The following is a 14,228-nucleotide window of genomic DNA, read 5'->3' as shown; positions in this document are numbered from 1 at the left end:
ATAGAATCTTTCAATATTGCAAGTTGAGGCTTGAATTTGTCTTCACTTCTTTTAGCTTGAGAAATACTGACCATGTTCTTCCCTTATGGTATTCTAACTCCAGGTCTTTGCACATTTTACTATAATACTGTCCTTCTGTCTTGAGCTGCCCTTTGAAAATTTTTGTTCAGCTCTTTTACTTCATCATTTCTTTCAGTCACTTTAGCTTCTATATGTTCAAGAGCAACTTTCAGAGTCTCTTTGGACATCCATTTTGGTCTTCTTTCTCTCCTGGTTTTTAATGACCTTTTGCTTTCTTCATAGCTGATATTCTTGATGTCATCCCACAACTCCGGGTCTTTAATCATTAGTGTCTAATGCATCAAATCTGTTCTTGAGATGATCTCTAAATTCAGGTGGGATATACTCAAGGTCATATTTTGGCTCTCATGGACTATTGTTAGTTTTAATTTTCCTTCAGCTTCAGCCTGAACTTGCGTATGAGCAGTTGATGGTGTCTGTTCCATAGTCTCCCTCTGGCCTTGTTTTGACTGATAATGGAGCTGCTCCTTCATCTCATCCCACAGATTTAGTCAATTTGATTCCTGTATATTCCATCTGATGAAGTCTGTGTACATGGTCACCATTTACAAGGAATAAGTCTTACAAAATGGTATCATGTGATCCTCAGCATTTCTATCACCAAGGCCATATTTTCCAACTACTGATCTTTCCTCTTTGTTTCTGAGTTTCACATTCCATTTGCTGGTAATTATCAGTGCATCTTGATTGCATGCATAGTCACTTGTACACTGAACAAGTTGATAGAATTCTTCAATTTCATCATGCTTGGTTTTAGTGATTGGTGCATAAAGTTGAATAATGGTGGTATTAACTGGTCTTACTTGTAGGCATATGTGTATTATCCTGTCACAGACAGAATTGTACTTCAAGATACATCTTTAGATACTCTTTTTGGCAATGAATGCAATGTCATTCCTCTTCAATTTGTCTTTCCTGGCATAGTAAACCATGTGATTGTCTTAATTTAAATGGCCAATACCCAAATACCCATCCATTTCAGTTCACTAAATCCTAGCATATCGATCTTTATGTCTTTCATTTCATTTTTTGACAACTTCTGATATTCCTAGATTCATATTTTGTACATTCTACATTCTAATTATTAATACGTATTTGCAGCTGTGTTTCTTCTCATTTTGAGTTTTGCCCCATCAGCAAATGAAGGTCCCACATCATTAAGGTTTTAACTCTAAGGAGGCAGCATGTCCCCAGTTGGATCTTGAATGCCTTCCAACCTGGGGGCTCATCTTCCAACACTATGTCAGGCAATGTTCAGCTGCTATTCATAAGATTTTCAGTGGCTAACTTCAGAAGGGGTCTTCCTCTCCTTTTTAGTCTGTCTTAGTCTGGAAGTTTCACTAAAACCTACCCAGGCAAAGACAATGACGTGGAGAGATGGAACAGCTGGGGACTCTAGACCCAGAGAGGGAGAGGGACTGTGTGCAGATGACCAGGGGGCAGGCTTGCAGGGTATATATACCCTTTGGTTGGTTGATGATGCATGGAGGGGACTGTAACCATGGCAATGAAAAGATATACAATAGGATGAATATAAAGCTAATGTTCTCCCATGTAAACTATCACATCATTCACAATAAAACATTAAAAAAAAAAAAAAAACCTATCCACCATGGGTGATTCTATTGGTTTTTAAACTATTGGTGACATAGCTTCCAGCATCACAACACAACAAATCACCACAGTACGACAAATGGACAGACAAGAGGTAGTTAAGAAATCAAGAGTATTTTTGAGCCCCAGCAAGGGCCCAAGACTAACTGACATGATTTTTAGAGTGACCTTGGGTAGTACAATTGTTATGTTACTCCAATAATGCTTGACTTCCTTTTCCCTCTTACAAGCCTTTCCTCGCACACCTTTCTCAACCTTGTATTCCTCTATCCCTTCCCCAGCTACCAAACTCCACCCATCATCCTGCTCTTCCCCTCATTCACTCTGTCCCATCCACACTGGCCTTTCCACTTTTTGCATGAAAAAACTTCTGTCGCAAAGCCTTTGGATTTGATATTCACTCTGCCTAGAATATTCCTCACTTCTGTCAATTCTTTACTGAAAAGTCACTATGTCTTTTCAGTAAGATTTTCCTTGGCCATGCCATCTAAAATTGCATACCATTTGCTATCCCTCTCTCGGTTTATTTTTGTCTGCAGTCTCTATGTATTTTGTTTATTTTCAGTCTTAGAAGAATATAAGCCCTACAGCATAAGGGATTTGTTGTTTTATCTACTGCTGAGTCCTCAGCAGTTAGTACTGCATCTGGCACATAATAAGCCGTAAATATTTGCTAAATGAGGAAATAGATGAATCTGAAGTCTAGCTCAAATACCTTCTCTTTAATGTCTTTTCTAATTTCCTAATTTGCTCTCCCACAGGAGAGTTACTTTTGAGGAATTTTCTAGAGAATAAGTCACAGGCATTATTAGAGTCTTTCAACCAGTAGTTTTATATAGAAAGCTTGTAACCTTTTTTCCATTCTAACTGCCACCTTCTTCAGCCCTTAGAAGTTGTATTAATGCAGTTGTCTTAACAGTGGTTGTTGCTTTCAGTATTCTCTTCCAACATCATCTTCATTCTGCCACCATGGTTATGTCTAGTCCACCAATCTGACGTTATCCCTGTACTGATTAAAATAATTTATTGGTGTCATATCACCTACAGTGTAAAGATCAGTTTCTAGTACTGCATATATGCTGCTAGTCTGGCCTTGTGTGTGTTTTCACAGCCTTATCTTTCATTGTTTTCCTACTTACATTCAACAACTTGTCTTTTGCCAGTGCTCCATTCCTATAATCAGACTGTTTTCTCTACCTGTTATTGTTAAGTGCCGTCAAGTCGATTCCGACCCATAGCAACCCTGTATAGGGTTTCCAAGGAGCAATTGGTGAGCTTGAACCACCGATCTTGCAGTTCAAACAACTTTGCAGTCTGATGCATTAGCCCACAGCGCCACACCAGAACTCCAGTTTTCTCTACCTAGAATATCCATTTCCTCTCATTCATCAGACTTGTTCCTTATCCTTCACGAGTAGACCAAAGTGGCACCAATCTAGAGCCCTCTATTAGCAAAAAAATATGTATATATCCTATGTTCCCAAAACTTCCCAACATTACCAGCATACCATCCATCTTCTCCTGCCCCCCCAATACACACAGCTTTTTGCTTTCATATCATTTATTACTTTGTATTGAAAATGTAATGTGTCTCTCCACTAGGCTCTTCCTTGCAGACAGGGAGTGTGATGTTTATTTTGTATCCCAGCACCTGTTTCTCACAGTGCAACTAAGCAAAACTAATTTCTTCCTGTTTTGTGAATATGAGATTCACTACCTCTCACATTTCTGACAGGAGTTACAAATCTGTAAATCATTTATTTGGCCTCTTTCTGTTTAGCCAGATCAGAGCAGGCATCTGCCTTTCAGAGTTCTCTATTGTATCCTGATTCCCACTCTTGCATTCTTTGCAATCTCACAAACATTCTACATCGCTCAGGCATTGTGCTGGACTCTGAAAATACAGACATATGTGTTCTCTAAAATTTATCTTCCAAATGATGATATAACTGGAAAGAGTTTTGCAATGGAAGTCATGAGACCTGAGATTTGGTTAAGCTGAGCCATTTACTTGCTTTTTGACTTTGAGCAGAGCCATTTCCCTTTTCCTCTGCTGTGAAATATGATGGTCATGCAAGATCACTACTTAGATTCTTTGCAGCATTCATCTAAGAATAAGGAACTGAGGGCAGCATATGCCATTCTCTATGAATCAGTTACAACTTGTCAGGCTTTTGCAAAAGTTCTGTAGATGCTTCCTTAGCCCCCACTGGCTTCCCTTCTGCCTTTAGCAATGCTTGTATGCTGTGTTTATCTCTTGGCCTCCTACATGAAGGAAGAGAGTGGTTACTTACTACAGAGCTACAAACAGGATTCACAAACAGTCCTCAATTAGGGGCTATGCCTTCAGCAAAGCTCAAACCTGAAGCATCTTTGAAACTTCCCTGGTCCCCACTATGGTTCTGATTCTGAATATAAAAACTTTTTGGAAATTTCCTTTAAGAATCAGCTTTTAAGTCTCAAGATTTGTGTACTTATATTATACAACACACATGTCTCTAGCTTTTATTTACAAAGGAGGCTTCTGTGGGAAAAAAAGAGGCTTCTGTGGAAGAGAGAGGTAAAGTGGTTTGAGCTAATATTATAGTTCAATAAGATAAGAAAATCAGCTGTATTGTAAGACCATGATACAACACTATCATTGTGTCTGTGTCCCTCTTCCATCAAAAATCTAATATAACTCATCTGTGCGAGGACTTGACACATAGGGGGTATCAGTTAGTGTCCACTTAATAGAACTCAGCGAAAACGAGCATAGACATTGGTCACTGCTTGAAGAGAAAGCTTCCAGTGATTTTCTCCAGGTCAGATGGGGAAGCTCATCCCTAACCAGGTAGAACTAATAAGAACTATCTCAATGGGGAAACCCTGGAGTAGGAATTAGGAAGCCTAGCTTAATTGTCTAAGAACCAGATAGGTGTATGACTTGAACAAGCCACTTTACCTCCTCGGTAGCTTGTTTTGTAAAATAGGGGTAAATTGTGTGAATCCCGAGGGTGTCATCAGCATGTGTTAAGTATTAAGAAAACAGGTTGCAAGCTGTAAACGGTTCTCCAGATGTAAGAGATGTTTGTCTTAATTTCTTTGGAACAATTGTGCCTTTCTTAATGCCTATAATTACTTTCCAAACTTAAGTAAAACAGGAAATTCAGTGAAAATTCCTAAAAATGGACAAGCTGATTGACCTCAAGTCCTCTTAATTGCTCGCACTGTGTTTCCCAACCCTGTGAGGTATAAGGCTGTTTCTGAGCTCCCTCCAAAATTGTTTCAGAATTTGACCTTTTCCAGAAATGTAAACAGGCCCAGCTGAAGTTCAATCTACAGGGAAACCTGATAGGCTTGCTTTCCCAAGCTGATTTCTTGATCACCTGCCTATTTGGTTAAAAGTTTTTCAGTTTAAGGATCATCCAGATAGGGGAAAAAACAGATTGAAGTCCCAAAGATGAACTGCACCTACAAGGTGGAGTGGGAGTATGGATTTGGAGAAACCTTGAACTAGACAGGTAGAAGACAAGCAAGTTAAAAACCATGTTATTTATTCCTCTGGATCATATAAGTTATATTCAAGACATACTTCTTTTTTTGTATTCTTTTCTCTTATTCTTAATAAAGTCATAGCATTTTAGAACTTGAAGGATAATAGAATATTAAGAGTCTAATATCCAAACACCTTTTAGGACTGAATTACTGGGCATGAAGGCTAAGGATCATAGTCTAGCTCAGTTGACATAACATAGCTCATAAAGAGGATTATTCTACAGCCAGTTTGGTGAGTCTGTCTAGGGTCCTACGAGTGGCCATCTAAGATAAACTATTGGTCTCTTTTATCCTCTGGAGCAAAGGAGAGTGAATGAACCAAAGACTCATGGAGCTAACTGTTCAAAGAAGCACATTCCTCATGGATGTTACTGGGTTGTTGTTGTTTTGTTTTTTGTATGCTAGTCTATAATTGTGGTGGAGGGTTACCACTGGAGTGACATACCAAAAAAAAAAAAAAAAAAATCCCAACAGTCAAGGCAATATAAGAGATAATTTGGACTCTGGAGTCAAAATACTTCAATATGGACTCTCAGTTCCACCATATAATAAATTATGGCTTTAATCTTTCTGTACCCAGTTTTCTCATCTACATAATGGGGCCAGTAATAGCTATCTCAAGGATTGTTGTAAGGATTGTTGTTACTGTATACTGTTGAGTTCAATTGGGCTCAGCAGTCCCAGGTGACACTAGAACTGTCCCACAGGGTTTCCTAGGCTGTAGTCTTTACCGGAGCAGATCACCATGTCTTTTCTTCCTCAGAGTGCTGGTAGGTTTAAACTGCTGACTTTTAAATTAGCAGCCACGTGTTTTAACCATTGAGCCACCAAGGAGCAATCCTTGTAAGTATTAAATGAGTTAATATATCATTAGTGTGTGATCTAGGCGGTTCCAATTCTTAGCAACTCCAAGAGTGACTAGTGGGTTTGAACTGCCAACCTTGCCCTACACCAGGACTCTAAATACACGGAGTAGATTGAGTAAAGATCCAAAGGTGTTAAGGGAATGGTTTTGCATGTATATGCATCGATAATGGGAGGCTTTGCGCACAGTTTTTATTGTAATCTAAAGTACCATTACTGCCTTATATTTTATTTCAGGAATCCCCTTGACAGAGCGGAAAGTGTCAGTACCCAGTTGTTGTGTATCCTTTGCAACAGCCAATGAGCCTTCTCCTATATACACCCAAGTGGTGGAAAACACAGATTCCCCCATCTGGAATTTTCAACAGCAGTCACGGTTAGTACTTTCTAATGTTCTTTCACCATTCCAGAATCTGTTTTTTATTCCAAGAGACTAACACAGGGCAAGGAATGTATTTGAGCAGAACTAGAAAATGCTTATGGAAGCAGTTAATTAAAACTCTGCTTAGTACCGCTCAGAAAGTATTCAGTGTGGATCCCTTCTAGTCTCTGCTCTGGGAAACTAAAGATGATGAAGACAGTTTATACTACTGAAGCGTTCATGGTCAACCTTAGAAAAAAACAAACCAAGAATTACAATAAAGTGTAACAAGTTCTGTAATAGAAGAGAAAAGAATATTTAGTGGAGCTCAGTAAGCATCCAAACCAACTTCAAAAAGTTCGTGGGAAATGGAATTAAATGATAATGAACTTCAACCAAGTAATAAATGGGTTCATAGAGGGACAACATTAGTGTGGTAGTATACTCACCACAGAATGGTCAACCATTCAAGATCAAAAGGGTGGCATTTACCCAAGGACAAGGTTCAAGAGGAATGGAAACAAAACGGGAAGTGGGATAAGTGATGTTACATGGAGGGATTGCAATCAATGAGATGAATGATATATTGACTGTAAAACTGATGGTCTGCTCTATAAACTTGCACTCAATTCACTAAAATTCTTAAAAATGGAGTTTTTCCATGAGCTTTTTGAAGCCTCCTTGTATTTAGACCATCTAGGGGTTCAGAAAAGGCTTCATACATAAGACACCTCAACTAAATATTAAAGAATGTATACAAGTTTTCTAGGTGAAGAAGGGTGGCTAGGATATTCTAGGCAAAACTAATACCAGGAAAAGCTGTGGATTATTTGCCCTTGGGAAAGACCTTTGGTGCAATGGGACGTGAACCAGCAGAGCCTTAACCTCCAATCTCATCTTTTATATTTCCTAACTATGTGAACAAATTACTTGGCATCTCTGAACCTCAGGTTTCTTACCTGTAAAGTAGGGATAATTTTTACAAGATTGTTGTGAGATCCAAATTAGATGACATTTAGAAAAATTACCTTATAACCCATAACAGATACACAACAAACATTAAATCTTCTTTGAAAAGCTCAAAAGATAGGAGGTAGGGTCCCGTCAATCATGCTGCAGCACTGTTCACAGAGGGGGCCCACTACTTCTGGACAGGGCTGGTCATCCCTTGTTTTCTGTTATCACTTATTATAAATCATCTGTCAAACTAATGCTTGTTACTATTGTACAAAGTTTCATTCTTGTCCACCAGCAAAAGCCACACCACATGGTGCCTGATTTGTTCTCTATATCATAGAGCTTGCACTCTGGGGTGTCTGAATTGCTCACATCTTCAGTGTTATGTAATTTAACAGGTTGGCCTGAGTCAGCAGTTCTAGCTGACTATATGGTGAGCTACTGGAAATCCTAACAATTCCAGCTATGGTAGCCAAAGTACTTTATTTGAAATATATCATCTGTCCCAAAAGGCAGAAAACCAGAGAACTGAGCTTTGAGGTATGACACTCAAAGGTGATTATTTAGAATCAAACTTTATAAACTTGATGAAGTGACGTTAGCAATCTCCAGAGAGCTTTGTTATTGTTATGTTTGTTTGTTTTTTTCTGTTTGTAAACTTCTTTTTGTTTTTATGTTTTTATGTTTATAATCGTGGCCTAATAGAATATATGTCCTTTTGTGATTGGCGTGTTTTCTCAGCTTATGTCCTCTTCAGTTCTCATCAATTCTACAGTCGTGTTTGTGGAAGAGATATAAAAATTAAGTTGCCATTTTCCCTCAATCTCCATCTTGCTCACTCTTGGTTTTGAGCCTACCAGATCTTTATTATTTAAAACAGTGTAATTCACTTAATATGTAATTATTAGAGATACTCAATGAATCCTACATCCACTTATTTATCTGGTATGAAAGTTGAACACATTCTTATTTCAGTTCTTTGCTTAATGGCATTAGGGTAAAGTAAACCAGTGTTCAAATCCCAGCCCTGCCATTTACTCTTATGTGACCTTGAGCAAATCACCGTATCTCTCTGAGACATAAATCACCAGCTGTAAATTAAGTAGTAATGCCCATGTCCTAGTTTTTGTGAAGATTAAATATGTATGAAACACCTGTCACTGTGCCGGACCCAAGATAGGCAGTCAACATTCTCTGTTTCTCTTCCTCTCTTCTCACTACCCTATAGCTAAGAATCCTTGCCTATTCTCTGTCTTAGAGAAAGGGTCTGAATTTGGCAGAAATTATTGGGAAGGTTGGGGAAAGCACCGAGTCAGATGAGCCTGTTTTCAAGTCTTGACAAGTTACTTGACCTCTCTTAGCATACATCCACTCATTTAACTCTGAAGATAAAAATGCATCCTAGAGGGTGGCCATGAAGGTAACATGAGATGATGTTTGAGTGGATACTTGAAAACTGCAAGATATTCTTCAGCTCTTAAATTTTATACTAAAGAAACATTCTTACAGTTCATTTATGGTTGTGGTTTTTCTTATAAGGTTGTCTAAAGAACTTCTTCTGGACCCACAGCAGACCCTGGTCTTCAAAGTTTGGCATAAAGGAGGTATGAACTCTGTTCCATGCTATCTGTCTCATAAAAGAAGCTCACGTTCTGTTGACAATTTACCAATACTTGTCTTTTTCTAACCAACTGTAAAAAGGGTATAGGGTAATGACATTTCACCTCCTCTTACTTCATTCACCAGGGAGGAGGAGAAAGAATCAAAGTCAGCATCAGTCAATAACCATAATGTATAGCATGGTACATTTTAGTGGTTTCTGTCCCCTTTGTTATACCTTTATTGACTCTGGCTTATTAACTAAGACCCTAGCATTTTCAGGCCATACACAAAGCTACAGTCTGACAGCCTAGTGTATCTTTGTTTTAAGAGATACCCCCTCAGGAAGGAGATGATGACGTCATGATGCTAGAATAGAGAATTACCACCTAGGCTAACTACATGGTCAGTAGTTTGAATCTAGTAGTTGCTCCACAGGAAAAAGATGAGGCTTTCTGTTTCTATAAAGATTTCCAGCCTCAACAACCCAAACAGTCACTTTAAGTAAGAACTGACTCAGGCACACAATTACCACCACCACTATTTATTAAGAGTCAGAGTACAGGCTCTGAAGCTATATGGAAAGCTCTGTCCCTTTCTATATAGCAGTATGACCTCGGGCAAATGACCTCTGTACCTGAGTATAAAATGGGGATAATAATAGGACTGCCTCATAGGACTTTTGGGAGATTTAAATACATGCCTAACAGTAAATATGATCTCGGTTCTGGTTGGGTTTTTGTTTTAGTGAATGGGACTATACTAATAAGCTTTACTACACTTGGAGAGCTCCCTGTATCTTTTTTTTTTTTTTCTCCCTTGTATCTTAACATCCATCAAACATCTGTTATCCTGCAAGGTAAAAATATCATTAGTTCAATTTTATAGGTGTACAAGCTGAGGCACAAGGTGGTATACCTACCTATTAGTGGAAGAGCTAGGATTTGGACCCAGCTCTGATTGTCTCTGAGCCTTCATTGTTTGTACTTCACCATGCTAGTAACATTGAGTAAAAGAAGAAGAGTTGTGAGGACAGGTGAGTATAAATAGGAAACTATAAATCTCATCATTCCAAGATTGGTGGCCTTTCAAAATATTTTTTAAGGCCTACTCCTTGAGAAAAATCACTGGGGTTTGATACCCTAGGAAAAGAATGAGGGTTCCTTAAGTTTGGAGGTGCTGCTTGGTTGGCTATATCAAGAGTTCAGAGCTCAACACAACTGTCGTGGTTGTTCAGTGCTGCTATTACAACTATCACAAGTGGGTAGCTTTAACAAACAGAAATATATTTTCCCACAGTTTAGGCAACTAAAAGTCAAAATTCAAAGGCATTTCTTTGAACTCTCGAGGAACATCTTTATCTCGCTTCAGCTTCTGGTTCCTTGGAGATCTCCATGTGTCTTGATATCTGCCTTACCTCATTTCTGCTCTGCTCACTTACTTAATCTCTTTTATATCTCAAAAGAGATTGAGTCAAGATATACCCTCCACTAATCCTGTCTTATGAACATGACAAAGATAACTAATTCTTAAATGGAATTATAACCACAGGCATAGAGGTTAGCATTTGCAACACGTATTTTGGGGAACATAATTCAGTCCATGGTGTCCTGGTGTGGCACTGTGGGCTAATTCGCTGGACTGCAAGGTTGGTTTTAACCGCAAGGTTGGCAGATCAAGCTCACCAGCCGCTCCTCAGAAATCCTATACAGGGTCACTATGATTCCGACTGACTCAGTGGCACTTAACAACAACAATTCAGTCCATAGCAGTGGAATTCCTAATAGCTAAAACAGGCTCTGGTCTCTAGTTTTTCTTCTCTGATGGTTTCAACATCACTGAACTCTTCCAGTCTCTTGAGTCACCTCTCTGTGTACAGCCTCTGACCTCAATGGACCTGCCCAGCCACACTGCCCAGTTTTTCCTCTTTTTCTCACAGATGAGAAAAGGGTGATTGGCTTTGCTTCAGTGGACCTCTCCCCACTTCTCTCTGGCTTCCAGTTTGTCTGTGGGTGGTACAACATCACAGACTTCAGTGGAGACTGCCAGGGGCAGATAAAAGTTGCCATCTCCCCTTTGGAGAATTTGATGCACTTCAAAGAAGAAAGGCAGGCAAGACGTGGAGTAGAGACCTCAGGATCACTGGTATGTATTCTGATCCATAATGATTCGACTGAACAAAACCTAGGAGCTCTTTTACACACATTTGGTACTTTCCAGTACATGTACATTATGTATTTGTGTCTCATAATAACCTCAAGAAAAACCAGGCAGTATTCCTTTATTTATATTTATGTATTGTGGTAAAATGTACATAACAAAAGGTTTGAGTTTTTAAGTTTATGCAAATTTTTGTTATTATTTATATTCATAATGTTATACTACCATCACCAGTATTCACTTCCAAAAGTTGTTTTCACCACCACAGTAGAACCCAGTACCCTTTAAGCTATAGCTCCCTGTTCCCCACTCTCCCCAACTCCTAGGAACCATTAAGAAACTTTTGTCTCTGTGTACTTTTTTATGCTAGTGGAGTCATGTAATATTTATTCTTTTGTGTATGACTTATTATGTTCAGTATGTTTTCAAGTTGATCATGCCATAATATGTATCAGAACTTCATTTCTCTTTATGCCTGAATAATATTCCATTCTGTATGCATGGTGGTTACAAATAGGGCTGCAAACCTTAAGGCCAGCAGTTCGAAACTACCAACTGTTCCCTGGAAGAAAGATGAGGCTCCTATAAAGATTTACAGTCTCGGAAACCCTGTACAGGGTCACTATGAGTCAGTTCCGACTCCATGGCACATAACCACCACTACCAATGGCTATTTGGACTGTTTCCACATTTTGGCTTTTGTGAATAGTGATCCTTTTTCAATGTACATACATGTATTTGTTTGACTACCAGTTTTTAATTTTGAGGGGATATATGCCCATGTTCTGTAGGATAAGCATTGGTACTACAAGGTCAGTGGTTTAAACTCACCAACCACTCCTCGGAAACCCTATACAGGATCACTATGTTGTTGCTGTTGTTGTTTTTAAGCGCCATCAAGTCAGTTCCAACCCATAGCGACCCTGTATAGGGTTTCCAAGGAGCTGCTGGTGAGCTTGAACCGCCAACCTTGTGGTTCAAACCAACTTTGTAGTCTAGCAAATTAACCAAAGTGCCACACCAGGACTCTATATATTTATATATGTGTGTATATATATATATACACGTATGATTTTCAAACTCACCAGCGCTTAACAACAATGTATATATACTTTTTCTTGTGACTGGGATGAAAGTTTACAGGAAAAATTGGTTTTCTATTCAATAGTTCAGGCACATTTTGTTTTGTGACATTGTTTATAATCCCCACAATGTAACAGCACTCTTTCTACTTCACCCTTATGTTTCCCATTTCCATTCATCTCTTTTTCCTAACCCTTCTTGCCTTCTGAACGTTATCCCAGGACAAGTACTGACCTCTTGACCTCATATTATTGGTTGTCCTAAGGAGTATGTACCTCCCTGCTGTATTACTTACTGTTCACTTTATAGGCCTATCTTTGGCTGAAAGTTGAGTCACAGGAAAGTAAGTTCAGTTCCAAGTGTGAGTGGAATGTAAGGGCCATAGTTCTGGTAGTTCCACCAGTCTCTACCAGATCTGGTATATTTTATGATTTTGAGGTTTTTTCCTACTCTCTATAGGATCTTCTATTATGATCCCTGTCAGAGTGGTCAGCGGTGGTAGCCAAGCACCAGCTAATTTTTCTGGTTTTGGGGTCATGGAGGTTGGAGTATGTTTAACTTTTGAGGAACCTATTTGCCACAGTGATGAATTCTGTTTTCAGTCCTACCAGCAGTGTACAAGGGTTCAAATTTCTCTACCTTTTGACCAATGTTTATTTTCCTTTTTTTAAATTATAGCCATTCTAGGGGGTATAGAAGGAGCTCTGGTAGAGTAGTGGTTACGAATCAGGCTGCTAACCTCAGGGTCATCAGTTTGAAACTACCAGCTGTTTCATGGGAGAAAGATGAAGCTTTATGCTCCCGTAAAGATCTACAGCCTCGGAAACCTTGTACAGGGTCGCTATGAGTCGGAACCGACTTCACCGCACATAGCAATAACAACAGGGGGTATACAGTGGTACCTCACTGTGGTTTTGATTTGCAGTTTCTCTGATGACTAACAATGTCAGCATCTTTGCATGTGTTTATCAGCCATTGGTGTATCTTCTTTGGATGCCAATGATTTTGAGGAGAACAGCCAGAAGACCATGTGGTTCGTTAGAGCAATAGAGACAAGTAAGAAAGTAGAAGGAAATGAGGTTGAGTGGTAATGGGAAACAAACCATTTGTAGGACCCTGTTGATTTTGAAAAGTGAACAGACTTTTTGCTTTTCCATTTAAATGATAGAAGCCATGGGAAGATTTTAAGCAGAAGAGTGGCATGAACTGATTTAAATCGTAATAGGATCACTGTCCCCACTCTGCTTAAAATAGACTGAAGGTAAAAAGTAGGAGGTAGTCACTTAGACTAGAATGGGATGGTAGCAGTGGAAATGATAAATTCTAGACATATTCTTAAGGTAAAGTCAACATGACTCAATGTGGAATATGAGAAAAAAAGAAGAGTCAAGGAAGATTTCTATCCTTGACTAAATGATTGTTGGTGTTATTGTTGTTAAGTTCCATCGAGTCAGTTCCATAGCAGCCCAGTATAGGGTTTTCAAGGAGCAGCTGATGAGCATGAACCACTGACTTTACAGTTCAAAGCAACTTTGCAGTCCAGCATATTAACCCACAGCACCACTCGTCACAGTTTGTCATACTGTGGTAGTTTGTGAGTTTCTGTGATTCTGAAAGCTATGCCACCGATATTTTAAATGCCAGCGGGGTCACCCATGGTGGACAGGTTTCAGATGAGCTTTCTGACAAAGACAGACTATGAAGAAAGAGTGACGAACTACTTCCGAATCTTTAGTCACTGAAAACCTAATGAATAGCAAAGAAACACTATCAGATAGTGCTGGGAAATGAGCCCCTCAGGTTGGAAGGCACTCAAAATGCGACTGGAGAAGAGCTACATCCTAAAAGTTGAGTTGACCGTGATAACGTGAATGGAGTAAAGCTGGGGGGACCTTCATTTGCTGAAGGGGCACAACTCAAAATGAAGAGAAACAGTTGTAAACATCCATTGAAAATCAGAACATGGAATGTA

At 39.1% G+C, this 14,228-nt stretch overlaps 1 protein-coding gene across 1 annotated transcript in view; it reads left to right on the top strand.

Annotated features, from left to right (window-relative positions):
- C2CD3 (C2 calcium-dependent domain containing 3) overlaps positions 1–14,228 on the top strand; it is a 173,686-nt gene that overhangs the window by 111,884 nt on the left and 47,574 nt on the right. Inside the window, exons 25-27 of the mRNA XM_006875430.1 lie at positions 6,334–6,472; positions 8,954–9,018; positions 10,953–11,158. Of these exons, the coding sequence (XP_006875492.1) occupies positions 6,334–6,472; positions 8,954–9,018; positions 10,953–11,158 (410 nt within the window). The remainder of the gene's footprint in view (positions 1–6,333; positions 6,473–8,953; positions 9,019–10,952; positions 11,159–14,228) is intronic.

Source organism: Chrysochloris asiatica, unplaced genomic scaffold (assembly GCF_000296735.1).
Source record: "Chrysochloris asiatica unplaced genomic scaffold, ChrAsi1.0 scaffold00326, whole genome shotgun sequence".
Classification (NCBI taxonomy): domain Eukaryota; kingdom Metazoa; phylum Chordata; class Mammalia; order Afrosoricida; family Chrysochloridae; genus Chrysochloris; species Chrysochloris asiatica.
The sequence above is the reverse complement of the archived record's forward strand: the minus strand, read 5'-3'. Positions and strand labels throughout refer to the sequence as shown.